The sequence below is a fragment of the Phyllostomus discolor genome, chromosome 8 (genome assembly GCF_004126475.2).
Source record: "Phyllostomus discolor isolate MPI-MPIP mPhyDis1 chromosome 8, mPhyDis1.pri.v3, whole genome shotgun sequence".
Classification (NCBI taxonomy): domain Eukaryota; kingdom Metazoa; phylum Chordata; class Mammalia; order Chiroptera; family Phyllostomidae; genus Phyllostomus; species Phyllostomus discolor.
Genome location: NC_040910.2, coordinates 46,887,098 through 46,913,820, shown reverse-complemented (window position 1 = coordinate 46,913,820; position 26,723 = coordinate 46,887,098). Strand labels below are relative to the sequence as shown.

The window sequence follows — 26,723 nt, the reverse complement described above, 5'->3', positions numbered from 1 at the left end:
CCCCCCGGCAGAAAGCCAGGTAAGCTACAGTTCGTTCGGGCTATAAGACGTACCACCCAAATTTGGAGGGAAAGGGGGCACATCTTATAGTCTGAAAAAGATGGTAAATAAAATTCTTCTGTTCCTTGTCCTTCAGCCAACCCAACACAGTGAATGGTGGCTCCTGCCTCTTGGTCACAGATCATTGTGAAAACAGAAGGAACAGCATTTTTGGATCTTTTAGACGTAGAATTTTGGTTGAATTGGTTGAAGATGTTGTGTACTGTGTCACAAGAATCCAAGCAATAAATTCCTCCTCATATCTGCAGGTAGATTTACGAGTTTCTGTGTTACCAGGCTCTCTCCCCATTGAGTTCAGGTGCTGAGAGCCATTTATTTCCTGCAGGACTCAGGTAATACAGAGTGACCCTGGCATTCACCCTCACTGATGCACCCTGTCCCTGAGCATCACCTCTTGGGTTCTCCATCTTTTGCATCTGTGAACAGCATGCTGCATGTGTGCAGTATAGCTGAAGATGAAACCCCAGGCAAGAACAGTATTCTGCTATTGTCTATCTCCAGAATGTCTCTGGAATCCTACTCCAGTGCCCCATCTGAGCCTGTCCCTCCCCCCACACTACATTCCTAACCCTGCACTGTCCCACTTGCCCTCCTTTCAGCTCCTTGCATGCACTGGTATCTGTCCTGCCTCCAAACCTGTGCCTGTGTTACAACATTGGTCTTGTGCTGTCCTGTCTGTCAAAAGCTTTGTCCCTCTCTGCTCTCTTCCTTGCCTTCCTTGGAGTGCACACTCTCCCTGTCCATGGCCAGAGCAGCCCTGCCCTTCTCCTCTGCAGTACTCACCCAGGTATTGCTTGATCATTTAAAGAATGTCATGCCAGCACTTCTGGCCAAGATGGAGGCATAGCTAGACACACTGTGCCTCCTTGCACAACCAAAATAAGGACAACAACAATTTAGAAACAAAATAAAAGCCAGAACTGACAGAAAATCTAACTGTATGGAAGGCTGACAACCAAGGAGTTAAAATAGACACATTCATCCAGACGGGTAGGAGGGGCCAAGTTGGGCGGCCGGGCGGATCCAGCAAGGCGGTGATTGTGAAGCGGGGCACGGCGTGCAAAGCAGCTGGCTGACCAGGCAGTCCCACATTCGCGCATGGAGATAAACCAGGCGAAATGGGGGAGCGAGGCAGACTGAGCAACCCAGGGTCCCAGCTCGGGGAAATAAAGCCTCAAAACACAGATTGAAAACACCTGTGGGGGTTGAGGTGCTGGGAAAGATTCCCAGCCTCACAGGAGAGTTTGTTGGAGAGACCCACAGGGTCCTAAAATGTACACAAGCCAACCCACCGAGGAATCAGCACCAGAAGGGCCCAGTTTTCTTGGGGGGAGCAGTGGAAGGGGCTGAAATCTGACACAGAGTGGAGTGCCATTGTTCCCTCTTGGACCCTGCCCCCACATACAGTGTCACAACCCAGCAACTAGTTGCCCCACCCAGGTGAACACCTAAGGCTACCCCCCTCATACGTAACAGGCGTGACAAGACCAAAAAAAAAAAAATGGCCCAAATGGAAGAACAGATCAAAGCACCAGAGCAAATACAACTAAGCAAAGAAGAGATAACCAACTTATTAGATGCACAGTTCAAAGCACTGGTGATTAGGATGCTCACAGAATTGGTTGAATTTGATCGCAAATTAGATGAAAAAATGAAGGCTACGCTAAGTGAAATGAAGGAAAATGCATAGGGAACTAATAGTGATGGGAAGAAAACTGGGACTCAAATCAATGGAGTGGACTGGAAGGAAGAAAGAAATAACCAAACGAATGAAGAAACAAGAACTCAAAAAAAATGAGGAGAGGCGTAGGAACCTCCAGGACATCTTTAAACGTTTCAGTATCAAATTATAGGGGTACCAGAAGGGGAAGAGGAAGAGCAACAAGTGGAAAAATTACTTGAACAAAAATAATAAAGGAGAACTTCCCCAATTTGGCAAAGGAAATAGACTTCCAGGAAGCTCAGAGAGTCCCAAAGAAGTTGGACCCAAGGAGGAACACACCAAGGCACATCATAATTACATTAACCAAGATAAAAATGGAGATAATCCTAGAAGCAGCAAGAGATAAGGAGACAGTAACCTACAAAGGAGTTCCCATCAGACAGCTGATTTCTCAACAGAGACCTTGCAGGCAAGAAAGGGCTGGAAAGAAGTATTCCAAGTCATGAAAGGCAAGGACCTACATCCAAGATTGCTCTATCCAGCAAAGCCTTCATTTAGAATGGAAGGGCAGATAAAGTGCTGCTCAGATAAGGTCAAGTTAAAGGAGTTCGTCATCACCAAGCCCTTATGAAATGTTAAAGGGACTTAACTAAGAAAAAGAAGATAAAAAACATGTACAATAAAATGACAGCAAGCTCACAATTATTAACAACCACACCTAAAACAAAAGCTAAGCAATCAGCTAGAACAGGAACAGAACCACAGAAATGGAGATCACATGGAGGGTTAGCAACAGGGGAGTGGGAGGAGGAGAGAAGGGGGAAAATGTATAGAGAATAAGTGGCATAGATGGTAGGTAGAAAATAGACAGGGGGAGGGCAAGAATAGTATGGGAAATGTAGAAGCTAAAGAACTTATGACACATGGACATGAACTAAAGGGCGGGAATATGGATGGGAGAGGGTATGCAGGGTAGAGGAGAGTGAAGGGGAGAAATGGGACAACTGTAATAGCATAATCAATAAAATATATGTTTTAAAAATGTCATGTCAACTGCAGAGTCCCCAGTCCTGGCATGGAGCTCAGATGGAAAGTATTGGCTGAGTGAGTGACGGATGATCTGGCCAGTCACCATATTTTCCCTGTGAGAATGAGATGCTTTCCTTTCCAGAGCTTTGTGATAGAGCTAGAAGCCCCAGGATGACAATCTGGTTTGTTTGCTTTGGGGTACCTTCTATCATCCCCCAAGTCATTCACCTGCTGTGTATTGGGAGGACTGGAGTGAAGTAAAAATGACCCTGTCCTTGGATTCCCAAAGTATGTGTGAGGCTTGAGCTTTAGAGCCACAAAGAGTTCCAGGAAGCAACAGGTACAGCAAATGAAAGGCCTGAAGGTGACAGGGAAGGGATTCTTTGTGGCCCCTTGTGTTGTTTAGTGTGTTGATGGTAGGGGCTGGGGCAGTATGGAGTGTGGGCAACCACGATAGAATAGAATTCTATCTTGCCCAAGGCTGCCTCTTTGTTGGGTCAGTGCCTTAGAAAATAGTCGCTGTGGCCCTCACGTGGAGGCTCTTCTGGTGCCTCTTTTTCTTGACCTACAACAGACTGGATTTTTGTTGGTTTCCTTGGTGTTAGCTGCAATAGAAATGAATGGCTTGCCTTTTTTTTTTTTTTTTTTTAATGAATGGCTTCTTGAAATTTCCTAAGGATTTTATTTGCCTGTAGTCATGGGAGGGCTGAGCTGCAAGATGCAGGTTTTTCTGGGCATTGCCCCTGGAAGGGTGGCCCCCCAAGGTGGTACAGAACAGTAGCCCTGGGCATCTCACAGCAATCGCCATGGCTCACTTGTATATAGTGGTCCCTCACATGGGGGCCATGGATGTAACCTGTCATTGCTTTTCTTATGAATCTCCTTAAAAGAAATTTCGGGATACTTGTTCCCAGGTCCATCTCATCCGTTGAACATACAGTATGCCATCACATTTGAACTGAAAACCTCTGGCAGTTTCTTTATGGAATTGACCTCAGGAATTAACAAGTGGGTGGGTTTTATGCTTTAGTTTTCCTTGTTTGTTAGGATGGTGGTCAGGCTCTCCCAACTGTGTGCTTTGGACTCTCTTTGGGGGTGCTTATTCAGCTCACAAATGGTTCAGAGGCCAACCGAAAAGTCCCCGGGAATCATGTGTCAGATTTTTGGCCACCGTGGCTGGTTAGGCCTGATCTTTCTACATCCTGTGTAAGTTACTTTTCTGTGCTTTGGTTTCCTCATCTTTAAAGTGGGGGTGAGGCCAGAAGCAATCTCAGATGTTTTAACGATATAGAAGTTACTGTGTGTCAGACAAGAACCAGCTGGCTAGGAATGGGCTTTCTGCTTTTGTGGTGGATATAGTTTAAAGTACAGAGACGAAGCGAGTTCATGGACAGGTTTTCTGTATAAAAAGCTTTGGCCTTGACTGGTGTGGCTCAGTGGTTTGAGCACCAGCCTCTGAACTGAAAGGTTGCCAGTTCAATTCCTGTTCAGGGAACATTCCTGAGTTGCAAGCCAGGTCCTCAGTTGGGTGCATTCAAGAGGCAACCAATCGATGTTTCTCTCCTTCTCTTTCTCCCTCCTTTCCCATCTAAATAAAAGAAAGAAAACCTTTTTAAAAAAGAAAAGCTCTGTTTGGAACAGAGAATTCCGTTTCTTTGCCCTCCAGGGTAGCCCATCTGGCTCCAGCTTGAAGGTGAAGCAAAGTGGTTACATCCAAAGCCTTTGCTCCATCCCTTGGCTTCTCAGAGAATCAATCCATTTGGAAACAGAAAAGGCACAGCCCAGCCCCAGAGTTCCAGAAATCAGTTACCTTGATTTCATTATGCCTTAGGGATGTTACTGGAAGATTCCAGAATGTCCTACTTAGTGGGAAGTATATGGGTTACTTCTGGTTGGGCAATTGTGTCAGGGATCAGGCATCCTTGTGGGTGACAGGGTTCCACTGCCCTGAGGCCTGAATAATTTCTCCAGGGTGGGGCCACCCCTACCTGCTCCTTGCCTGCAGGGCTTCCCTTGGCACAAGCTTGTTTCTGATTCCTGAGCGCTTTTTAGGGGGGGAATCTAATGGTGGAAACCAAATTGCACATCATTTTTCCTCTTCACTTAATGCCACCCACACTCCTATGCTCACTTCTCCAGCACATCCGGGCCTCCCTCTGTGATGAGGCCATTTGTCCCTTTTTGTCCCTTTGAGCATGGTAGTCCCACTGCATGTCCAATTGCAGGCATTTTTAACCCCAGTGACATACTTCCTTCTCTGTGGTGCCGCCCCTCTGTGGGTATAAGCACTCGGCACGTGCCTCTCTCTGCCTCGTTCACAGACACTGGACCAAAGGCACCTAGCAGCTGGCAAGTTGTCTGTGTCATTTGCCCCATTTTCTCCTGTCTTACTGGCCCCCTGCCCCAGTTTCTGAAGTTGCCCAGTAAATGATGACCACATCCATTTACCTACCCATGGGCGTCTCCGATGTCCTGTGAATGTTTTTTTTTTTTCCTCCTTACTCTCTCTTCCAGAAGTTTCCTGTAAACTCTTCTGGCCTACTGGCTTCTCCACCTGCAGCCTACCATTGGTCTTGGCTGGCTGCCCTCTGGAAAGAGTCACAGTGAGGCCACAAGCCAGAGGCCCTTTGTGATTGTGGCCAGCCCTCCCACTTCCCCCACACCTCTCCTGGAGGGCAGGGTGCCCTCACATCTCCCACCTTACCCCTATCCTGTCTTGATACTTGTATCCTTAACTGTGAGGGGTGTGTGTGTGTGTGTGTGTGTGTGTATTTAAGCCAGTTTACTGTTTTATTTATAGTACCTTTATTTTGAAAGGAAACTAACTCAGAAGCCACACATGGATATTAATAAAATTAAATATTATGAGACCAAAACAGATTATTAAATTTTGTCCAGATAATAGTTTGTAAACCCTCCCAAAGCCTCACTTGAGCCCTGGCATGTCACTTTGCAGGTGGTTGTAGACCTTGCTTCTCTGTGATTGAGATCCTAGTCTTGATCAGTTAAACCTGAGAGCTTGCAGAGATACTCTTCTCCCTCTTCCTTGCCACTCACCTCAGTGGGAAGACACACCTTTTGTCTGCAAGGCACAGTGCACAGCAGAATGTAGCTTCTGAGGTGTTGCCTCCCTCTTTCCCCTCTTCAAGTTTCTCACCATACCCTGCTGCATCTTGGGTCACCAGTATCTGTTCTCTATTTTCTGAGCAAGCTCTTTCTGACAGTTCCACGCTTTACCCCCAGCTTTGGGTGCTTCTCCTCTCTGGATCTACTTGTAGGTGGCCTCCTTGCTGCTTTCATTGGGGTGCATTTTATTCAGGTCTTGTCTCTGGGGCCCCCCTCTCCTTGCCAAGTTCCCAATCAGGGACACCTTATGTGCCCCTCTCCCATCAATGGTGTCTCTGTTCCCATAGCCCTGCCTTGATTCATGCCACAGGTACTGCTTTTCTGGACCACATAATCATTCTAGCCACACTTTACCACAAGTACCCCAGTGGATACTTGCCTTGTATTCCCAAGCAGGCCTATCCAGTTACATCTGCCTTTGGAAACTATTGTAGTCCAAATAGTGTTCCTCTGAGCTTGTTATACTGTTGCTGTGTCTTACTAGGCCCACTGTCAGATGGAGTTGCTTCAGGGGAATACCTTTCATGGTCCTGCACATCCTGCATGCTGCTCTCTCAGGTTGGGAATGCTCCCCACAGGCTGCTGCCCAGCTGGTCTTCACCTCCAGTCCCTATCACATTCTCGTGCCAGCGCTGGCTACCCCTTCTCCATCTCTACATACCATGTGTGAAAGCGGTACCAGGAAACACCTTCCTGTTAATGTTCTGCTTGGTTGGGTGTTTTCTAATAGAGCATACGGTCTTAGAGGTTCGTTGCCTTAGGAGCCATTCCTTCCCCCCACCTTCTTGAGGCTCAGGAGTACTCTGGGAAGGTGAGGGCTGTAAATTCTTGCCTGGTGTCTTAGATTACAGTTGGACCTTATTAAATACCTACATTCAGCATGGGATGCAAAACAGCCTCTGGACACACAAGTCACCTGCTGTAACACTCTCCCTCTAGTGGCTTGGGTGTTTCCATGCAGGTGACACAAGTGTGTTTCTCTGCAGTGTGGTCCTCTCCTGTAAGCTAAAGGAATTAATGAATTACTCAGTATTTTTTAAATGATTGGCATCCCTTCTCTGAAAAGTCAAAAGGCAGTTAATCTCTTTATTGTTTGGTGGGAAAGGATAATAAAGAACAATCCTTCCTCTTAAAACAAATATGGATTCAGTTTTTATACTGAATCTTTAAGATTCGGAGTCTTACACACAGTGGCCTTGGGCTGCTCCTACATTGGTGCCTTCCCCATGGCAGCCTCCTCCATGGAGCATGCTCTCCTCATGTTCTCCAGCCAGGTGATAACTACCTGCAGTTGACCAGAACATTGTGGAAGGAAAGCCATGTCAGTTTTGTCAGTCCTCAGACTCATCCTGCAACCAAGAACCCCAGCATTGGGGTCACCTGGCCAGGATTCACACGTGGGTTGGTCAGCCTGCCTGCTTCAGGAGGTCTAGCTTTCCACAGCCCCACAGAATACTCACCACTGTGTTGTTTTGCATATCAAGCTCTCCCTTGGTGCTTTTAAAAACTGATCATTTGCCAGAACTGCATTTATAAAAACCTTTGTGGGAACTTTGGTTTAAATTACACTTGGACTGAATCATAAAGTAATTCATCAGTAGCTAGAGTGCCTAGCATGTGCTAAGTGTGTTCCAGGAAGAAAGCCATGTCAGAGCCAGCCAGTTTGCCCTGTCTTGTTTTGGCCCTCTTTCCTAAGCCCTTGCCTGACTTCTTCAGCTAGAGAGGTTTTCTTCTCCCCACTTGGGGATATAAATGGAGATACTCCTGTGATACAGGCAGCTCCTAGTCAACACAAAAAGAATGCAAATGGTCAGCACAAGTTTAAACAGATGTTTCTTCTCATTAATAGAGTGTGGAAGCTCTCAGCAGTATGAGGAAGGGGTTTGGCAATAAAAACGTGTACCCCTGCCCTGCGGTTGTCTTTTTAAAATAACTGAATAGGTGCACAAACTTGTCCCTGTAAGGATGCTTTCAGCAGAATTTGGTGTGGCCTAAAGCAGGGGTTATTCAGGTGAGAGGAGTCCACAGGGCAGGGTGTTCAGACAGGCACTGAGCTGGGGGGCGGGGTGTCCTTACATTCCCTCCCCATCCCCATGTAGGTCATGGAGGGGTCTCTCTCTATCCTTATAAATACTCTTTGAAAAGCAAGTTAGAACAGTAAAATGATAGGTCAAGTATGAATTCATTATTGTGTTATCAGCAGTTCCTTTTGGGGATTTCTTTAATCAGCAACCATATATTAAGTTGCCAGAAGACGCTCTTAGTAAATAGGAGGCTTTGCCTGAAATACTCAGCAGTGCACAGGAGGCCAGACTTTATACTCTTCCCTGCTGGGCCTCTTCTCACCAAATGGGATTTCGGGCTTTGATTCCATGGTTCGTGAGTCACAAATACAAACAAGAATTTTAATGTAAAGGACATATATCTGGGGCTTGCAAATCCTTCTCTCTGTCACACAGACAGTGACCCCTAAAAGCTCTCAGATGTTATGAAAACTTGGTCTGTTGCTCATTGTCCCTCCTCCTCCAGAGCTTCATAGCCTTTGCTTCCTCCTGTTGGCTCACTTCCATGAGCTGTCCCTCCCTGCTGATGTCTGTCTTCCCTGTTGGGTGATGAGTCTTTAAGGAGAGCAGGCCCTTTTAGCACATGGAGTGGCTCCTTGGCCTACCTGACTCAACCAGTCTCTGCCAGAGGAGCTCAGTTCTTATACTGGTGGTGGGAAACACCTGTCATTACAGTGGCTCTCCGCTGATGGTGGCTTTTCTCTTCCTTTTAGAGTGCCTGGTGAAGAATGTGATGGGATCAGTAGCATGTCTGCGGAGAGCGGCCCTGGGACGAGATTAAGAAATCTGCCCGTAATGGGGGATGGACTAGAAACTACCCAGATGTCTACAACACAGGCCCAGGCCCAACCTCAGCAAGCCAACACAGCCAGCACCAACCCCCCACCCCCGGAGACCTCCAATCCCAACAAGCCCAAGAGGCAGACCAACCAACTGCAATATCTGCTCAAAGTGGTGCTCAAGACATTATGGAAACACCAGTTTGCGTGGCCTTTCCAGCAGCCTGTGGACGCGGTCAAGTTAAACCTCCCTGTGAGTAGCTTGTGTAGGACCCAGGGTAGCATCCTCCAGGGCCCCTCCTGTACTGCTCCAGGGGAGGACAGACTCTCAGGCAGAGTACAGATACGCTTGAGTTGTGAAAGCATGAGGCCAGGCTCTGAACTCCAGCACCCATGGGGCCTGGAGTGAGTCCTCTCTGCTGTGCTGATGAGTGGAGATAAGGGAGGACAGAGGACATGCTTATTGGTTTAGGCAGTAACTGGTTTTCTAGAGATTAGGATCCTGGGAAATATTGTATAGAGAGCAATTAAAACAAGAGTAAAGGAGTGCTTGCAGTTTTCCTTCCATTCTATGGGGAGTTGAAATGGGAGCACTTGGGGGTTTAGCCATTCTCTTCTCAAGTGCTCCTGACCTGCCTAGGAGAAATAGATGCAGTTGGTCAAATCCTGAGGGAGGAGGCTGGCTTGCTGCAAGAGCACTCTTCTTTTGGTACTTGTGCCCTTGTTGTCACCCAGAGCACAGGGCAGGAAAGGTGTAGAGCATTATCTCCAAGGCATTAAGTTCATGGAGGTGGCCTAGCTAGAGGTGGGCTATGGGTACATCTTTGCCCCAGCTGCCCCTTTGCACAGCCTCCTGCCCACCTGCCCCTTCATGGCCACACTGCACTGGCTCTTGGGTGGTGTTTTTGTTTTTGGGTTTTTTTGTTTTGTTTTTGTTTTTTGTTGTTGTTGTTGTTGGTATTTTTGTTGTTGTTGTTTTTTAGGGGAGTGGGGTTTGGTACCCCTGCTCCTCTTCTCTCTCTCTGTCTCTGTTTGCCCACATTCTTAGCAAATGATTCTGGAAACTCAACTTGTATCCCTAACTGAACCTCAGAGAACAAAAGGGCTAAGTGCTTTAATTTTTTTTTTCTTCAAGTGCTTTGATTTTTTCTTCTTCTTCAAAGCATCAAGGACTGATTATGATTATCTTTAAGTTGCTCTCTGCTGTTTGCCAAGTCCCACCCCTGCACCCCCCAGACTAGGGATTGGAATTAGATAACTGAGGCAGGGGTTTGTAAATATTAGAGCTACACGGTTATAGGAGCCTCAGCCTTGGCCAGGCATCCAGTTTCAAGAAGGATGAACGCACAGGTGTGATTCTCCTGGCTTGAAGGCCATTATTTGTGACAATTGTCCAGTGCTATCTGTCCACTGAGTATGTATCATGTGCACTCAGGGGAAGAGAGTCAGGAGAGAGAGGACACTGCAGGTCTGGGTCAAGAGTTAACTCAGGGAAGGGGCTGGAGGCAAAAGAGGGTCCTCACCAGATTTGGGCTTCAGAGGTCACTCTTGGACATTGACTATGACAAAGAGTAGAGACAGCCAACCTGTCACTGGAGGGAAGCTCGTGGAAGAGCTTGCTACTCTAGTGTCTGGCTGAACTGGCTGTGTGGGGTCCACAGGTGAGGGTGACCTTCCTGGAACAAATAGAAAATTGTGGGAGAAGCCCCGGGGGTGGAAACCAGATGGGCCTGTGTTTTTAGGGCACTGAAGAGAGGTGGGAACCTGCAGAAGGGAGCCAGGAGACCTGCCAGCGGAGAGCAGTCCCCCATGTCTCCACATTGGAGGCTACGGGGGGGGGGGTCCAGAGATGAGGATTCCAACCTGACCCTCCTGTTGGCCTTTAGGAGGGCATTGGTGACCTTAGGAAGATGTGACGCAGAAGTAGAAACCAGATTCGCGACGGTGTGAATGAGAAGGTGAGGATGCGAAGCCATCATTTGAAGAAATTTGGCTTTGAAGGGAAACCCGACAGGATCAGAACGAAGAGGGGGTTGGTTTGTATAGGATGATGCAGAGGGCTGAGGAGGTGAGACTGGCAGGAGAAGAAAGGGTACTGACAGACCTGGGATTTCTAGACAGGAGCATTCCTGCCAGTAGGACAGACACAGGGGAGGTGGCCTCTTAGGTCTTTTAGGCCTGTTAGACCAAGGATTCCCTTTGTCTCTGACTGTTGTCATCATCCTCAGCAGCTCAGATAGATGTAGGAAGGAGAGATGGGTGGTTAGTAGCACTGATCCAGTATCTTCAGAGAGGTGGGGATAGTGAGGAGCAGACCCAGAGGGACAGGAGTGGGAGAGGGGTGCTGGTCGGCTGGGAGCAATGTCATGCTAAAGCCCAGTTTTGTTGTTTTTTGTTTTTTGGGGGACACTACCCCTTTCAGGAGATGTTAATAGGGCCTCCCCAATGTGTTTGTTTTTTTTTTGTTTGTTTGTTTTCAGACATCTTCCAGATCTTTACCTCCAATCTGGCCCCTGGTTCTTGCTAGAGAGTTCACTAGGATGCCTATGTCTTTCACATTCAGTACACATGTATGGTTGGACTGTCGTGCTACTAAACCCACTGCCCCTTTGTCAGTCCTTTCTCCTACCATACCCCTTTTGTCTTAATTCCACCTCTTCCCTCATGCTCTACCCTTAACCACTCCTGTTTGCCCTTGAGCCACTTGACACATCATGCCCACTTCAAGCACCTGACACCATTCTAAGAGACCTCTTGGCCGTAAATAAAATCTTAATTTCTATGAGGCAAGAAATAGTTGGATTTGGTTCTCTTGGGAGAGGAGATCAGAGCATGGAATAATGTTGAAAGTCTGGTTCAGTCTCCTCTTTGAGGCCTCCTGGCCAGGGTGCCTAGAGCTGGAATCTGTGTAAGCCGGTAGGTTTTATTCCTTTCTCCTGGGTATAGAGCAACTCAAAAAAATTCACAGTGCCGGCTTGCCTTAGCAATATTGCCCACCACCATTCCTGAGCAGGACCTTGGTGCGTGCTAACACATAGATCTGCCCCTACCATTGGACTTCTGCTTGGACTTTGTTCTGATCCCCCATGCAAGCCTAATTCCAGGGTTCTTGGTGGGGCTAGCTGGCTGCATGCAGGTCCCCTGCCTGGTCCTCTGGTCCTTCTACCTGGAAACCCAGGTGCTGCCTTATCTGTCCCCAAATTCTTCCCTTTGGTTGTTTTTGTAGTATTCTAGAGTTAGAGGAAAGCTGTTTGATCTGAAGGGCTTTAGGACATCTGTGCCTACCATCTAGCTCCTTCTGTTTGGCACTTGTCGAATAAGATCAGAGGGTTTGAGGGGTTGGGTCTGTGAAGGCTGTGCAGATTCCTTATTTGGCAGTTTACCTGTTTAGTTGTTAGTTGTTCCTGGTACTGGTAGATCCTTAGTAGTAGACTAGACTATATACAAGTAAAAGACGTGAAAATGCAGTGAATTTGACTGAAGATGGAGGTCTGTTCCGTGGTTCTTCAATGTGATAGAAAGCAAGGGACCCAGTTTTTAGGGGGTGGGCTTGACAACTGGAATTTGCATTTTATGGACGCATAAAATTTCACATTATGGAGAGAAAATAGAACCTGCCATAGGTAGTTTTACTAAATAGGAACTGCTTTTTAAAGTCTGTATGTTCTCCCCATTATTTATTAAAAATGGAAGGTTATTTTAACATCCCCCCACCACCACAAAAAAAAGATCTCAGTGAAGACAAACGGTTCCCAGATGGGGCAGTTGGCAAACTTGAATGTTTTTTGTACAAATTAACTTCCCAGCATTTGGGAATCCTTCCCTGGTCCACTTTATACCCGGGCCCCTTTGAGATCGCTCACTGGCTCCATGGAAGAGTTTCAGGTTGTCTGTCTGTGGAGTGACCTGGAGTGAGATCTGTAGGTCTACCTATAAGTACTGTGTGACTATGGAGGTGACACTGACCTTTTGCTGTCTCTGCTCTCCAGGATTACTATAAGATCATTAAAACACCTATGGATATGGGAACGATAAAGAAGCGCTTGGAAAACAACTATTACTGGAATGCTCAGGAATGTATCCAGGACTTCAACACTATGTTTACAAATTGTTATATCTACAACAAGGTGAGTTGTGGGGGCCAGTATACAGCTGCCCTATGGGGAGGAAAAAGAGGCGGGTATGTTCGGAGTCCTTGGGCAGGGGTGCTGGAGCAAATTGGAGTCTGACAGAGGAGACTATTAGAGGCAAGGGTAATGGAACCTGCAGTCTTGCCTGTGGCTGGCTGTGTTTCTTTTGGGGGGAGAGGGGTGTTGCCATGTTTTACTTCTCAGCCATCCTTGTTAGCTTGAAGGATGTGCTCCTTATACGTTTGGTATTTTAGTTTTTGACTATGTATAGTAGAGAAGGATGGAAAAAACAGTGACGGCTCATTAAAAAGTCCATTTGGGTGATGTAAATTGTCAGGAAGAAGGCTACTGAAATGTAGTTGTACAAAGGTGTGCTCAAGCGAAAACATCAATATGAGAGAGGGGGTGATGGGGCCTTATCTGGAACTGTGAACATAACCATTGTGAACTTGTGGCCGTAGAGTCAAGTGTCCCCCAATCTTACATGTAGACCTAAAGATTGCTTCTTAACCCAATAGCCAAACCTTTCGGCTCGGCTGTGCCATGAAGCCGATCATTTGTTTACAGTTCAGACCACAGATGTGATTAAAACCAACCCTTTCAAATAGAACGGCCCTGGAGGGAGACACTATACAGAACTCAGCTTTTGACCTCTGCTGATGTAGTGGGTAAAATTGCCCAGAAGAGATGGGTAGGTGAGTTTCTTGAAGTTTATTGCATTTTTAAAGTCTCAGCCTTCACTACTAGATTTAAGTGAAATGTGCACAGATGAGAAGGTTCTCAGTTTAGCGCTGAGTGGGAACAGCATGTTACAGATGAGGGGAGATTGGGGGGACCCATAAGGCATGGTGAGATAGGCATTGCTTAGAGCCCCAGCAAGCTGCCTTGGGCATACACTGGGGAGCATGGTTGTAGCCCTGCTAACATACCTGTAGCAAGAAATCCTGTGTGATTTCAAGTGTATCTAGTGAATTGAATTGTGTCAGGAAAAGGTCCCTGTCTGATGGGCAGATTGTTAGATGTTTAAGGCATTAGGATGGTCCAGATGGTCAGATGCTCCAGAGCTTAAGAGACTAGAGAGGGAGGTGCTGACTCAGCACATCTGCAGGCACATGAGACTGTGATGCCGGGTGTGGGATTTTGGGGTTCAGCTCGAAGACCCTGAATATGATGCTTCATGATTTAGGGCAAAGGTAGGTGGCACTGTGTGGGGAGCACTTGCTCTGCTTAGAAAGGTGGGGGGCTTTCTGACCCTCACCTCACTTGTCTCCTCTTCCAGCCTGGAGATGATATAGTCTTAATGGCAGAAGCTCTGGAGAAGCTCTTTTTGCAAAAAATAAATGAACTGCCCACAGAAGAAACGGAGATCATGATAGTCCAGGCAAAAGGAAGAGGACGTGGGAGGAAAGAAACAGGTAGGGAGCCCCCAGTACTGTTCACTTCACACTGAAAAAGCAAGGAAATGGCTTTATTTCTCCCCAGTGCTTGCTCTTCTCCACCTCCAATGGAGGACTAGGAGTGATAGGTTGCACTGGGAGTGTTGTTTGGTTGCACTGGGGCCAGGTTCAGTGGTAGATCTGCCCCTCAGGATTCCATGACTACATGACCCTCCCCTAAAGTAGAAATAACAGCCCTGCCTTTTTAAAATATGTGAATTCTTTACCCTGGCAGTGCCATAGATGGTCTATGCTTTTCCATTTCAGAGAAAAGAAATGAACTTGACCAAAGGCAGTTTTAACTAATACCCAATCCTAGAGCCTTGGGGGTTTGTTTTGTGAATTGTCTTAATGTGCCGGTATTGGACCCATGCCTGCTTTTTGGTGCCCCATCTTTGAGCCTGCCTTGTCTATGTCCGTGCCCATCCTTGCCTTTGGCATCTTGTCGTTCACAGCTCCATGTTGCAGAACGGTGATGTTTGCAAGGTGGCTGTGCTGTGAGCTATGTGCTTCTTTCAGGAGCTGGTTTTCACCTTGCTTTCCACCCTGCTCAGAAGTGATGGCTTCATGGGAATGAAGTCAGTCATTTGCCCTATAGTACTAAGGGGTAGCCAAAGAGAGCTAGTCTTGAGTCACCCCATAGCTACTGAGCCTGCCAAGAGGTGTCTGATCTACTTTCAGCCAAGGAGCCCCGCTCTCCCTCCCTGTTATCATGAGTTCAGTCTGCACATGGGGCAGGTGAGGGGCCTTGTGTGTCCAGGGCTTCCCACACAGCTGCAGAGAGACAGCAGCTGACCAGTTTCCCTGTGGCTCAGGGAGGTGGGGGCTTGCCAGTTTCCAGAAACCTTGACCATGGCTTCCAATGCCCACCCCTACCAGGAACATTTACTCAGAGGAAATGCTTCTGGGAATGAGAACAGTGCTGCCTGAAGTTGCCAAGAAACATTTATCCATTCTCCATCTACAGTCCTGGACGCTCAGCATGTGTTGCTTTCTCCTTCAGCCCCGGCCTTCCCCACCCCCTCACGCAGGGTCTTTGTACCCACGTGGGTACTTGCAGCCAGGACTCATAGGAAATATGGATGCACTATCCCATCACTGTTGAAGCACCCTGGGCAGGTCAACAGACTTAGCTGAGATCCAGGGTATTTGAGCTATTCTCCTGGGCAAATAGTTATGGCGACACTGTGTTATGCTTATGAAGATGTTGCTCACCACATGTGACAGTGTCCCCACAAGCTCGGCTTGCATGTGTCGGGTGCAGCATCTAACCACCAGTCCCTTTTATGTTGGTAGGGACAGCAAAACCTGGTGTCTCTACGGTACCGAACACAACACAAGCATCAACTCCTCCGCAGACCCAGGCCTCTCAGCAGAACCCTCCGCCTGTGCAGGCCACACCTCACCCCTTCCCCACCGTCACCCCAGACCTCATTGTCCAGACCCCTGTCACAGTGGTGCCTCCCCAGCCACTGCAGACTCCCCCCCCAGTGCCCCCCCAGCCCCCACCCCCCCCAGCCCCCCAGCCTGTGCAGAGCCATCCTTCCATCATCGCAGCCACCCCACAGCCTGTGAAGGTGAGTGTTCCTTTTATGCTTGTGTGTGGCCTGACCACTGACAGGTTCCTGCCACCTCAGCTAGCATTCCCACCCCTACCACTTGATCTGTAGCAGTGAGTTTTGCAAAAGATGGTTACCCATCCTTGCCAGTGCTTTGTGCAGTCTTTCGTTGCTCCCAGGGGATGGCGGTGGGGGGAGAATTATGCTATGTTTAAGTCAGCACAGCCCAGAAGATGCTGCCCCAGAGATTCCATGATGGAGGCACTCCCCCGGGGTTGTCGGCCCCTCTTGTTTCTGATTTAGACCGTGCATGTTGGCAGGGACTGACTTAATAGTTTCTGAAACATGCCTTCCAAATGTCCTGCTGGTAGGCTTGGCTCAGGGTGGGGGCCACCCCTGGCATTGAGTAGGAAGCTGCTTTATAAGGTTTTGTTGGCCTTTGGTGCCCAGATAGCAGACTTGGTGGTGCATGTTCTCCTGCCCCTGGCAGAGCCTATCCCAGCTACAGAGCAGAGTGGTGGGGCAGAGTCGCCTTTTGCTCAGGAGGGTTGGGACCATAGGAAGGACCTGGCCTCAGGAATTACTTCAAGGGCTTGCTTTGCGGGCCACACCCATGACCGTGCTCTCTTGCCTGCACTCTTGGCAGACAAAGAAGGGTATTAAGAGGAAAGCAGACACCACCACCCCCACTACCATTGACCCCATTCACGAGCCACCTTTGCTGCCCTCGGAACCCAAGACCACCAAGTTGGGCCCCCGGCGAGAGAGCAGTCGACCTGTCAAGCCCCCAAAGAAGGATGTGCCTGACTCACAGCAGCACCTGGCACCAGACAAGAGCAGCAAGGTTTCAGAGCAACTCAAGTGTTGCAGTGGCATCCTCAAGGAGATGTTTGCCAAGAAGCATGCGGCCTATGCTTGGCCTTTCTACAAGCCCGTGGATGTGGAGGCTCTGGGACTTCACGACTACTGTGACATCATAAAGCATCCCATGGACATGAGCACAATCAAGGTGGGTGGGTGGGTGGGCTTGCACCCATGAGACCAGAGGAGACCCCAGAAATGTGCCCCAGCAGCTCTCTAGGTTCTTCACCAGCCAAAAAGAACCCAGCTCCCCCTGCTGGAACTGTACGAACATGTTCCCAAACAATGTGGCAGTTTTGGTCACAGACAGCAGTGCTGTCCTCTGGTCTCAGGAGGAGCCCTCTTTGACCTTGAGTCCCAATGCCTGCTGACTGGCACTTTGCATATGGTAGACGGTCGGAGAGTGTGGGGGTTACTGACTTTGCCAGACTCTGTTACGGGGTGGGCCTTGCTGTCTTCTCTCAGTAGGAGGCACATGACAAGTGCTGGCATTTGCACTGTCATATTCTGAGGCCTTTTGGTTTTATTTTAAGCTTTTTTTGCATATTCTGCAAGTGGGAATAAGCTTGCCCCCATACATGGGATGGGCACAACGGGGGAGGGTGCTCTGCTCTTTTTGACCAGTGTTCTGTCCTGTATCACCAGACATGTGTACACCTGGTCAGAACTAGACCCAGTCCTCCCTTTTCAGTTCTGGCTTAAGCTCTGCCTCTGGATTCTGTGTCCACATGACCCTTAGGCACAGTGACCCCATGGGTGGATTTGCATTCTGGCAGCACTTTGTGGCCCTGAGAATTGCTGTTGTTTCCCTTTCCACCTGACACTGAGAACTAGGACGTTGACCTCTCTCCCGTGGCCTGGGATAAATCCCAAGCCCCCGAGGCAACAACTTGCTCCAGCTAGCAACCCTCCCTGTTGCCTTCTTCCGGCCAACAGAGGCAGACACAGCCTGTCTTGTCTTTTCAGTCTAAACTGGAGGCCCGTGAGTACCGCGATGCTCAGGAATTTGGTGCCGATGTCCGATTGATGTTCTCTAATTGCTACAAGTACAACCCTCCTGACCATGAGGTGGTGGCTATGGCCCGAAAGCTCCAGGTGAGGCTCTGGGAAGCTCCTGGGCAGGCCAGGCCTCTGCGGCTCTTGGCAGATTTTATCTCTAGCCTCCTCACCAGTCTTTTGCTTTGGTGTAATGCCACCTTGCTTTGGAATAGTGGACTCAGAATCTAACACCTACATTTCACGTTGGGATTATTTCGTTATAATTAAAGCAGGGGGGTTGGTTTAGGTTTTGGTCTTGGACATTTTGGGTTTTGTTTTGGGGTGTCCCATTGAAAGCCTCTCCCCACCACCACCACCTGCATTTGGTTGCCCTTGATCGGAAGAGCATGTGTGCTGTGCATGGCCCAATCTCTTCTGCAAAACAGACCTGTCTCAAGTCAGCGGGGGACACTCTTGCCAGGTAGACACATTGTCACAGTTGTGATCTAAAGTAGCTGCTTGACTGTGGACATTTCTTCACTATAGCCCTGAAGCCTTGGTTTGCCCTCCAGCTGCAGGGCAGCTGCTTCTAGAAGTTTCTCGCATCCATGATGCCCTAATGGATGGGGTCCATGGTCCCTTCACTTGGATCCTGGACTGTGCACACTGTAGATGTTGGGGTGAGGGTGGGGCAGATTAGTATAAGTCAACACTATTATCTTTTTTTTTTTTGAAGGGAAACATATCCACATGTCAACAGTTACCCTTGACTAGAAAGATGAGGGGGGTTAAAGTAATTAAAAAAAAAAAAGATGAGGCATTAAAAATTATGGAGAATAAAAGTCAATATTTAGTACTGTTATAACCTGTCTTTTTTTTTTTAATCTTTAAAATCATACATATGAAGTTCCAGGTTGCTTCTGCTTTCAGGGTTAGGCACAGCAGGCTCTGGGCAAGGCTACCTGCCAGCACAAGGTGCAGGTGCTCTGGCTGTAGCCGAAGTCTATTTAGCATATCCCACATCTGGTGGCTGGATGGAGCTTCCTCACACTTGGCTTTTCCAACCACCTTTGAAATCCTTCCAGGGCAGAAGTCAGGGACTTCGGCAACTTGAGGGTCCATTCCAGGTAGAAGGTCACCTGACCCTTGCTGCCAGTCTGCCTTCCAGCTATGTTAGCTCTGCATGTTGTTTCACACTCACCACCATAGTGTCCCCTACCTTCTCCCAGGAGCCAAATCACAGTCTTCATTGTTCTTTAACTTGGCCCCTGACCAAGTTAGGGGCTGCCTTGGGTTCAAAAGATGTGTTCTGAATACTTAGGGTAGAAAAAATCTTATAAGTGTGGAGGCTCTAATTTTATTAGTGTGGATCTGGCTATTGGTATTTGAACACATAAAGAGACTTGAAGGTTTTTAATTTCTACTGCTGTTTCTTAGTTTTATTTTGTCTTAGGTTTTCAGGGGGCAGGGGGACTGTCTTTATTTGGTGCTGTCTATTGGCTTTCTTCGCATTGCTGCTGGTTCACCAACTGGCATCTTAGGAGTTCAGGCTTTATCATTTTACTGCAATTCTCATACATGATCACCAGGTGGCAGTGGTGCCCTTGGTGCTGCTCCTTGGACACCCCCACCCCCTTTCTCCTGGGAGGACTAAGTGGCAGCCAGTTCTTTTGCCCTGGTTGATACCCATACTCTTTATTTGCCCTTATGCAAACAGATAAAACAGGTTCTCTGCCAGCACCAAAGATTGCTGTTTGTAGCAGTTTTATTTTAAAAAGAAGAAAGTATCTAATATATTCTAGCTTTCTGTCTTCCTAATTTTTGTGTTTGTTTTACATGGTTTTTTATTGTTGTTGTTGTGTATTTTATTGTTCTCAGAGTGGCATGAGCATGCCTAAACGTGGGGTTTACCTACAGTGAGGCCACTGATTACCACACAGCAGCTTCTTTCTATACATTGACCCCAAATACCGGGCTGGGGTGGATGGGGCAGTACTTAGGTGGGCAGCTCAATGTGGGACCACCTCCACCCCCAGGCTGCTTTGCCTGCAGCAAGGTGTGGGTCATCTTATTACTGAGAGTTACATACCAGGAGGAGGATAAGGGTCTCTGCTGAATAGCAGAATTAAAGTGGTAGGCTCCCTGTGTTGGTTTCTCTCTGGAAAACAGTTGCTGTGTTTATGGCATTTGGGGCTTTGTTTTCTTCTTTTTCTCTAAGCTCTCCTGGATCAGCATGGTTTAGATGGCTGGATTCCTCAGCAAGGAGAGAAAGGAACAAAGCCCAGCCCTTGTTTGCTGCTGTAAGAGGTCTCGGCAGTACCCAAGGACTGGGGTTGACTTGGGAAGTGTGATATGGCAAAGGGTGTACTTCATTTCATTTTTCTCTTCCAGCCTCTAAAATTCTGGGCTTTGTAGCCATGGTCACAAACCCCTGGGCTCAAGGCTTCCTAAGGAGCCTGGGGTGCTTTGGAACCAGAGCTGCTGGCAGTACTTCCCTCTAACCTCTGTTTTGTTGTGAAGTGACTAGTTTAGGAAGTTTAGTGCCCATGTGGATTACCAGTTTATTTCAGGAAAAGTGCAAGTTCAAGGTAGTGTGAAATTGTTTTATAGTAAGGAAAAATTGAACTGAAAAGTATTGGGATCTTGCATTTCAAGAGGGACAGAAACAGGAAGCTTTTTAAGGGGTGGGTATATGTCTGAGTATCTTCCACTCATGGCTGTGTCCCCAGCACCTGACGTGTAGTGGGTTTCTTGGTGACTGCATTCTATCCCTCTCTTCCTGGCTGATATGCCTTGGGTATGGCCAAACCCCACAGCAATATCCAGGTTTGGCTGGGAAAGGGCTGGGCCTCTGTCATCTGAGGGTCTCCAATTGCACTTGCTTTAGGTTAATTTACTTGGGGGTCTTTAGGCACTGTGACTTCCCAGCATCTAAACATCTCTGTTTCACTAAAAGGGGGAGGGCATGCTTCTCTGTGAATCTGATACAGCCGGTGTAAGTGATCCTGGTCAACATTCTAGTGAGAGAGATATTTGCACTGAAATTAGTGTGGTTTGCTAGTGCAAAGAATCATCATGTGGCCCAGATTCTCCAGGTGGGTTACAGGTGACGGCATGCTGGGCAGGGAAGCTGGGTCTACTTTGAGACCCACCAGGATGAGTGCTGCCACACATTTTCAAAGCAGCCACAACCTGTGGAAAAGAGACAGGGACATTCTTATAGCAAGGGTAGTGTTGCCTGGCAGCTGGCAGGGGAGTCTGGGCCAACAAGTGGCATGAAGCAGCTCCTACTTTTAGTAAAAGGCCACCTCTCAGCAGCATCTAGTGCTGGGCACTGCCTGCCATGACTACCTTCATGGGATCCTGATGCCCTGGCACCTTCTTGGACACACTTCTCTCACCTACCTGCTGCTTCTTGGCTCAGGCCTAAATCTTCCAGATGTTTGTGGGTCACCCAGGGACCTGAGCCTACCCACATCCAGGATACTGTGGGACAGAGGGTCTTTCTCACTGCCCTACTGGGGTCTCTGCTCTGGTGTGAAGCCCCCTCTCCTTGGCAGCTGGGGTGGTGGTCTCTGGTTGCTCTTTCTGTCTTTTCTGTAGCCCTTAGACCCGCTTTAGGATTTCTTTCTGAATAAATTAGAAAGGTGTTGTCCTTCTAGTACTTAACAGCAAAAGCACTCAGACAGGAGAGCCCAGGCCTTGCTGGAGAAGGAGCTGCTTTGGGAGGCAGCACTGGGTGGTCTGGAAGGGAAGGGATAGCACCTCAGTTGTGTGGGATGCCTGCCCTGCTGCCCTGGGGGAGGGGAAATCTGAAGCTGTGTTTCCCGAGGGCTTCTAGAGCTGTCTCTGTCAAGTGTGCACCAGTTTGAAACAGCAGTCTTGGGGCTCAATCCCCTGGGCCTCCTGGGCTACATTGCTCTCTGGCAGATCAACTCACACTTGAGGAAGACCCTTTTTGTCCTGAAAGGTATTATGTTAACTGACTTACGCTGGGCTTAAAGCAGATCCCAAAGTCCTGGTGGGAAGCCAGCACTATTCCTTCCACTGCTACCCTGTCCTGAGTCACTGGATTTACTATAATGAAGCCCTTGAGGTAGGGAGGGACCTGCCAGCTAGTTAGTGAGTTAGCACATAGCTGGACACCCCCCCACCCCCAGGTGCCCAGGCTCCATAACCTCACAGTCCCATCAGATTTCTGGATCTTAGAGTTGGATGGTCTTGGTCTCCTGGGGTGGGATATCAAGTTCAGTAGTCCTGTGGCCTCTGCTCAGATTGCTTACACCTTACAAGGCTGGCACCCTCCTGTAGCATGTTCTCATCAGCCCCACACCTGCTATCCTGTACTTTACTCGCCTTGCCTGGTATGTCCTGGAGACACTTGAGCCAGTGGCATGGCTCTGCTCAGCTGTGTGCCCCAGAAGTGATCTGATGAATGGGGAGGCAGACACAGACCCGTGCCTGCTGCAACGGCAGCTTGGCCCCCTCACTGGCTGAGGGCTCTGTGCTGGTGCACTTTCATGCAGGGCTTTTGCACATGCTGTTTCCTCTGCTTGGCATGCTCTCTAAAATTGCAGACCTTACCTGCTCCCTGCAGGAATGTGAACTAGAGGTGGGCAGTCTCCTGTTCTGCTCACTGTTATGATCTGGTACTCACTCCTGATATTCAGAAGCTTCCTTTGGGATGTGTTGATTGTGCACCAACCTGATGGGAGCCTTAAGTTCAAGTTCGGTAGGTCCTGCCCTCAACCCACCATTTATCAAGAATCCCTAGATTAATGTCCTCAGTGGGCAGCTGCCTCCTGTGCTCTGTGTCACCTGTTCATATCTGGGCGGTGTGTGAGGAGCACCTTTTTCTCACTGTGAGATTTGAGAGAGGAGTGTTGGGATTGGTGTCAGGACCTAGCCAGCTTCTTAGCTTAGTGGCATAGAGTTACTGTTGATAAAGTTCTCTGATCCTTCCACCACTTGTTGAGTTGACTCCAGCAGCCAGTGAGGTTCTGGTGCCACTGGGCCACAGACTGGCTACCCTCCACGCACATGTCTGGGGACCCAGCAGCCCTGGAGGGCCCAGCTTTCCCCACCCACACCTCCCCACCCCCCAGGATGTGTTCGAGATGCGCTTTGCCAAGATGCCAGACGAGCCTGAGGAGCCCTTGGTGTCTGTGTCCTCCCCTGCGGTGCCACCCCCCACCAAGGTTGTGGCCCCACCCTCGTCCAGTGACAGCAGCAGTGATAGCTCTTCAGACAGTGACAGCTCAACTGATGACTCTGAGGAGGAGCGAGCGCAGCGGCTGGCGGAGCTCCAAGAGCAGGTGAGGGCACAAGCATCCCCATCCCCAGTCTCCTGGAATCTATGGACCGGGCAATTTCCCTAGAGATCTCACAAGATTGTCGTGGCTCTGAATCCTGGCAGGAACAGAATTCCAGTGGTGCCCTTGTGAAAGGTCACAGGCATATGACCATAATGTATTCAGCGTGTGGAGGAGGAGAGACATGGCTGCTCTTTGGGTAGAGGCAAGGGTTCTGGAGCTTTCCAGTGTCTTGATGGAGGCCAAGCTAGATTTTTTCATCTCCCCTGGGGCTGTATGGTTGCTCTCTGCTCCCTGCAATCTGGCCATTAGGCCCTAGTGCCAACATGGGTTCACACCTCTGCCCAGTTTCCTCGGGATCCTCATTTTGGGTCCAGGATGGCCAGAGGGCTTAGCATCTGTCAGTTTAGGTGGCTCCTCTGGGCAGCTTTGGAGTCCAGGGCCTGGGTGGGCATGAGTACTTTGGAAATCTGATGAGGTGGCAGGTCACAGAGCTAAGTACCAGCCCCCTCCTTCATCCATGGGCCCTGATGTTTGGGGTTCCTGATCAAGACCAGGTTGACAGGCGTGTGTTTTGCCTGTATGCTTCATAGCTCAAAGCCGTGCACGAGCAGCTTGCAGCCCTCTCACAGCCCCAGCAGAACAAACCAAAGAAAAAAGAGAAAGATAAGAAGGAAAAGAAAAAAGAAAAGCACAAAAAGAAAGAGGAAGTGGAAGAGAATAAGAAAAGCAAAGCCAAGGAACTTCCTCCCAAAAAGACCAAGAAAAACAACAGCAGCAACAGTAACACAAGGTCTGTGCCACCTGAATTTCCTGATGGGGACATAGCCTGCCCCCAGCCAGGGGTTGTGATTGCCTCTGCCCTTCTCCCAGGGATGAGCAGTCACCAGGTTTGGGGAGGGAGGGAGGATGGTAGGTAGCATAGTACAGACAGCAGGGACAGGCCACAGCAGCCCCCATTTCCTGTGAAGATCAGCAGGGTGGAGATGTGGTGGCCCCTCAATTCTCCCAGTAAAGGAGAATGAGTGCCCAGCTTCCCAGGGCACCTATTCCTGACAGCATCTGCATTGTTCCTTCGTAGCAAGAAGGAGCCAGCACCTGTGAAGAGCAAGCCCCCTCCGGCATATGAGTCAGAGGAGGAGGACAAGTGCAAGCCTATGTCCTATGAGGAGAAGCGCCAGCTCAGTCTGGACATCAACAAGCTCCCGGGTGAGAAGCTGGGCCGAGTGGTGCATATCATACAGTCAAGGGAGCCCTCGCTTAAGAACTCCAACCCTGACGAGATTGAGATTGACTTCGAGACACTGAAGCCATCCACCCTGCGGGAACTGGAACGCTACGTCACCTCCTGTTTGCGAAAAAAACGGAAACCTCAAGGTGCCCTTGGGTCCCCCTGGGGCTTGGGGGTGTCCCAGCCAAGGGAGGGTTGACCAAGCTGCTTACCCCTGCCTTTCTGTCAGGAAGGCTCCTATGGGAACCTCAGGTGACTGTCTTTCAGACTCGGCTTTTTCTCTGATGATAAAATCTGTGTCCTTGACATGACACCTCTGGAGGATTGTCACATGGCACCGAACCTTAGATTGTCATTGCCTTTCTTGACCTCTCTGGCTGGTTGCCATCTGGGGCCCACCTGCATGGCGGTGTCCTCAACCTTATTCTGAGCAGCCTCTACCATTGAGTCTCTCCCCGCCTACCACCAAAAAAAAAAGTCACACACGCACACAAACCTTTTTGGTGCCTCTGAGGGTTGAGTCTGGGAGAGAGGCCTGAAGGCAGCTCTGCACTTGCCTCCCAGTCTTTACCTCGGTGGGGCCCCTCTCTGGGTCTTCCAGGCAGCCCTTTTGTGTTATAAGTGCCTCATCTTGCCTCAGCTTTTGTCTTAAGAGTAGTAGCACTTAGGATCCCTATCAGCACATTGTACATAGTCTTCACCCCAGTCCAGACTGACTCCAGGGGTCTTTGGGTCCTCTTTACCCACTGCCTGGAAAGTTGCTGAGTGAGCCCTAGCCCTTCAAAGGGAAAGCCCTCTTGTCTGTCTCTTATTCCTGATGAACTTTGTAGAAGGGATTCTGAGAGATTGGCTGGGGGGGTGGAGATGGCAGCTTAATAAGCTGAGTTTTTGGCAGGCAGTAGGCTAACAACACTGAGAAGCATGGGGCTAATTGGCATTTGAGACACCACCAGGAGCAGTTCTCTGGTTCATAGGGTAGAGACTGCCTTCAGGCCTTTCCTCCAGAGGTATGCCTGGGTTTAGAGCAGCCCCCGGGTTGGGTCCTGCCTGACACAGTTCATGTTGCTTTACTGCAGCCGAGAAAGTGGATGTGATTGCTGGCTCCTCCAAGATGAAGGGCTTCTCATCCTCAGAGTCTGAGAGCACCAGCGAGTCCAGCTCTTCTGACAGTGAAGACTCCGAAACAGGTTAGGGTCCTACTTAGCATCTTGTTACACATCCGCATGTATTCGAACCAGTTATCCTATGTCCCAGTTGCTAGAGACCAGATATGATGGTCATAAGAACTATCTGACCACCGTTTTAACACTTTTAACTAGAGTGGTGGTAGCCCAGCACCGTTTCTCTCCCTCATGGCCTGGGCTAAGAAGAGGGTATTGACACTGTATGGCTGGGGTGGGGGGTACTGGTGAAGACATTGGGTACTGAGGCCCAGGTGTTGGCACTGATCCTAGTGTAACCATCCCCAGTCTGTCATCTCCCTGCATCACAGTCACATACAGTATGGCTGTCCCAGGTGATACACTTTGGCAGGGATGGAGCAGCCTACTGTGGGCCCTTCTGTCACCAGGCTCACGGCACTGCCATCCTCCCCAGAGCATGCTCACTGCTGTGTTCATAGCTCCTAACTCTGGTCACACTTGGACATGCGTGTCCTGTGCCTTGTAACAGTCCTTGTCTTTGTGCTCCATGGGGCCTGCACGTGTGCCCCACATGAGCAACAGCTTCAGAGTGGGAGGTGGGTGGGATAGAAATGCCGGGAGCTGCACAGTGGTGGAGAGAGGGCCTTCCTCCAGCTATGTGATTTCCTGATGATACTCCGGAGCAGAAGCTCAGACTGGCCCAGAGAGGCTAGAGAAGCAGCCTGGCGATCAGACCATGCTATAAGGTGGAGCCAGCCGTTTCCACAGGGTGGCCTCTGGGAGGTCTAGTTCAATCAGCTGAGCAGACGGGTCTGTAGACTGCCTGAGAGCTGGTCCTGGGGGCCTAAGCATGTTGCTCTAGGCAGGCAGCAGTATGCATGTCTATAGTAGGGAATATGTTTGGGCAACAAAGCGTGTTCTTTTGTGGACCTGTCCTGTCTCTGGTATTTTATTCTGACTAAATGAATCATAAGCTCCGCTTGACCATTTCATGTAAATAATGTGACCTGGTGAGGTTGAGGATCACTTACAGCAGCTGGGAAGAGTGATGCTGCTCCCAGGTGCCATGCACAGGTTCTCGTGTGCACTCAGCCTGCCTCTGGGGACCATGGGGCTCTGAGCCTTGTCACTGTTCCTCATTCCTATTGCAGTAAGGGCACCAGACATCCCAAGTGAGTGGAGGGCTCACCTATGGAGGGTGGGGGGGGACACTGAGGGCTTCTCTAGGACTCCAAATAAATGCTGAATTATCTCATTTTTAGTGGGCCCAAATGAGATGAAATTTCCCAGTGTATATACAGTTTGCTGGCTGCCTCTGTCACTAGCCTTGACCTGTTTTTTTTTCCCCCTTTCT

At 49.1% G+C, this 26,723-nt stretch overlaps 1 protein-coding gene across 6 annotated transcripts in view; it reads left to right on the top strand.

Annotated features, from left to right (window-relative positions):
• The window catches only part of BRD4 (bromodomain containing 4), an 80,084-nt gene that overhangs the window by 38,508 nt on the left and 14,853 nt on the right, over nt 1–26,723 (top strand). For 3 of the 6 annotated variants that reach the window (XM_036032463.1, XM_028519619.2, XM_036032464.1), the window contains exons 2-11: nt 8,655–8,973; nt 12,710–12,847; nt 14,130–14,265; nt 15,583–15,863; nt 16,492–16,854; nt 17,673–17,801; nt 22,790–22,999; nt 23,590–23,789; nt 24,078–24,373; nt 25,304–25,414. In XM_036032463.1, coding sequence (XP_035888356.1) covers nt 8,689–8,973; nt 12,710–12,847; nt 14,130–14,265; nt 15,583–15,863; nt 16,492–16,854; nt 17,673–17,801; nt 22,790–22,999; nt 23,590–23,789; nt 24,078–24,373; nt 25,304–25,414 — 2,149 coding nt within the window. In that variant the 5' untranslated portion in view covers nt 8,655–8,688. Of the gene's footprint in view, nt 1–8,654; nt 8,974–10,606; nt 10,679–12,709; nt 12,848–13,417; nt 13,546–14,129; nt 14,266–15,582; nt 15,864–16,491; nt 16,855–17,672; nt 17,802–22,789; nt 23,000–23,589; nt 23,790–24,077; nt 24,374–25,303; nt 25,415–26,723 lie in introns of those variants that run through there. The other 3 variants (XM_036032467.1, XM_036032466.1, XM_036032465.1) reach the window with 3 other exon arrangements.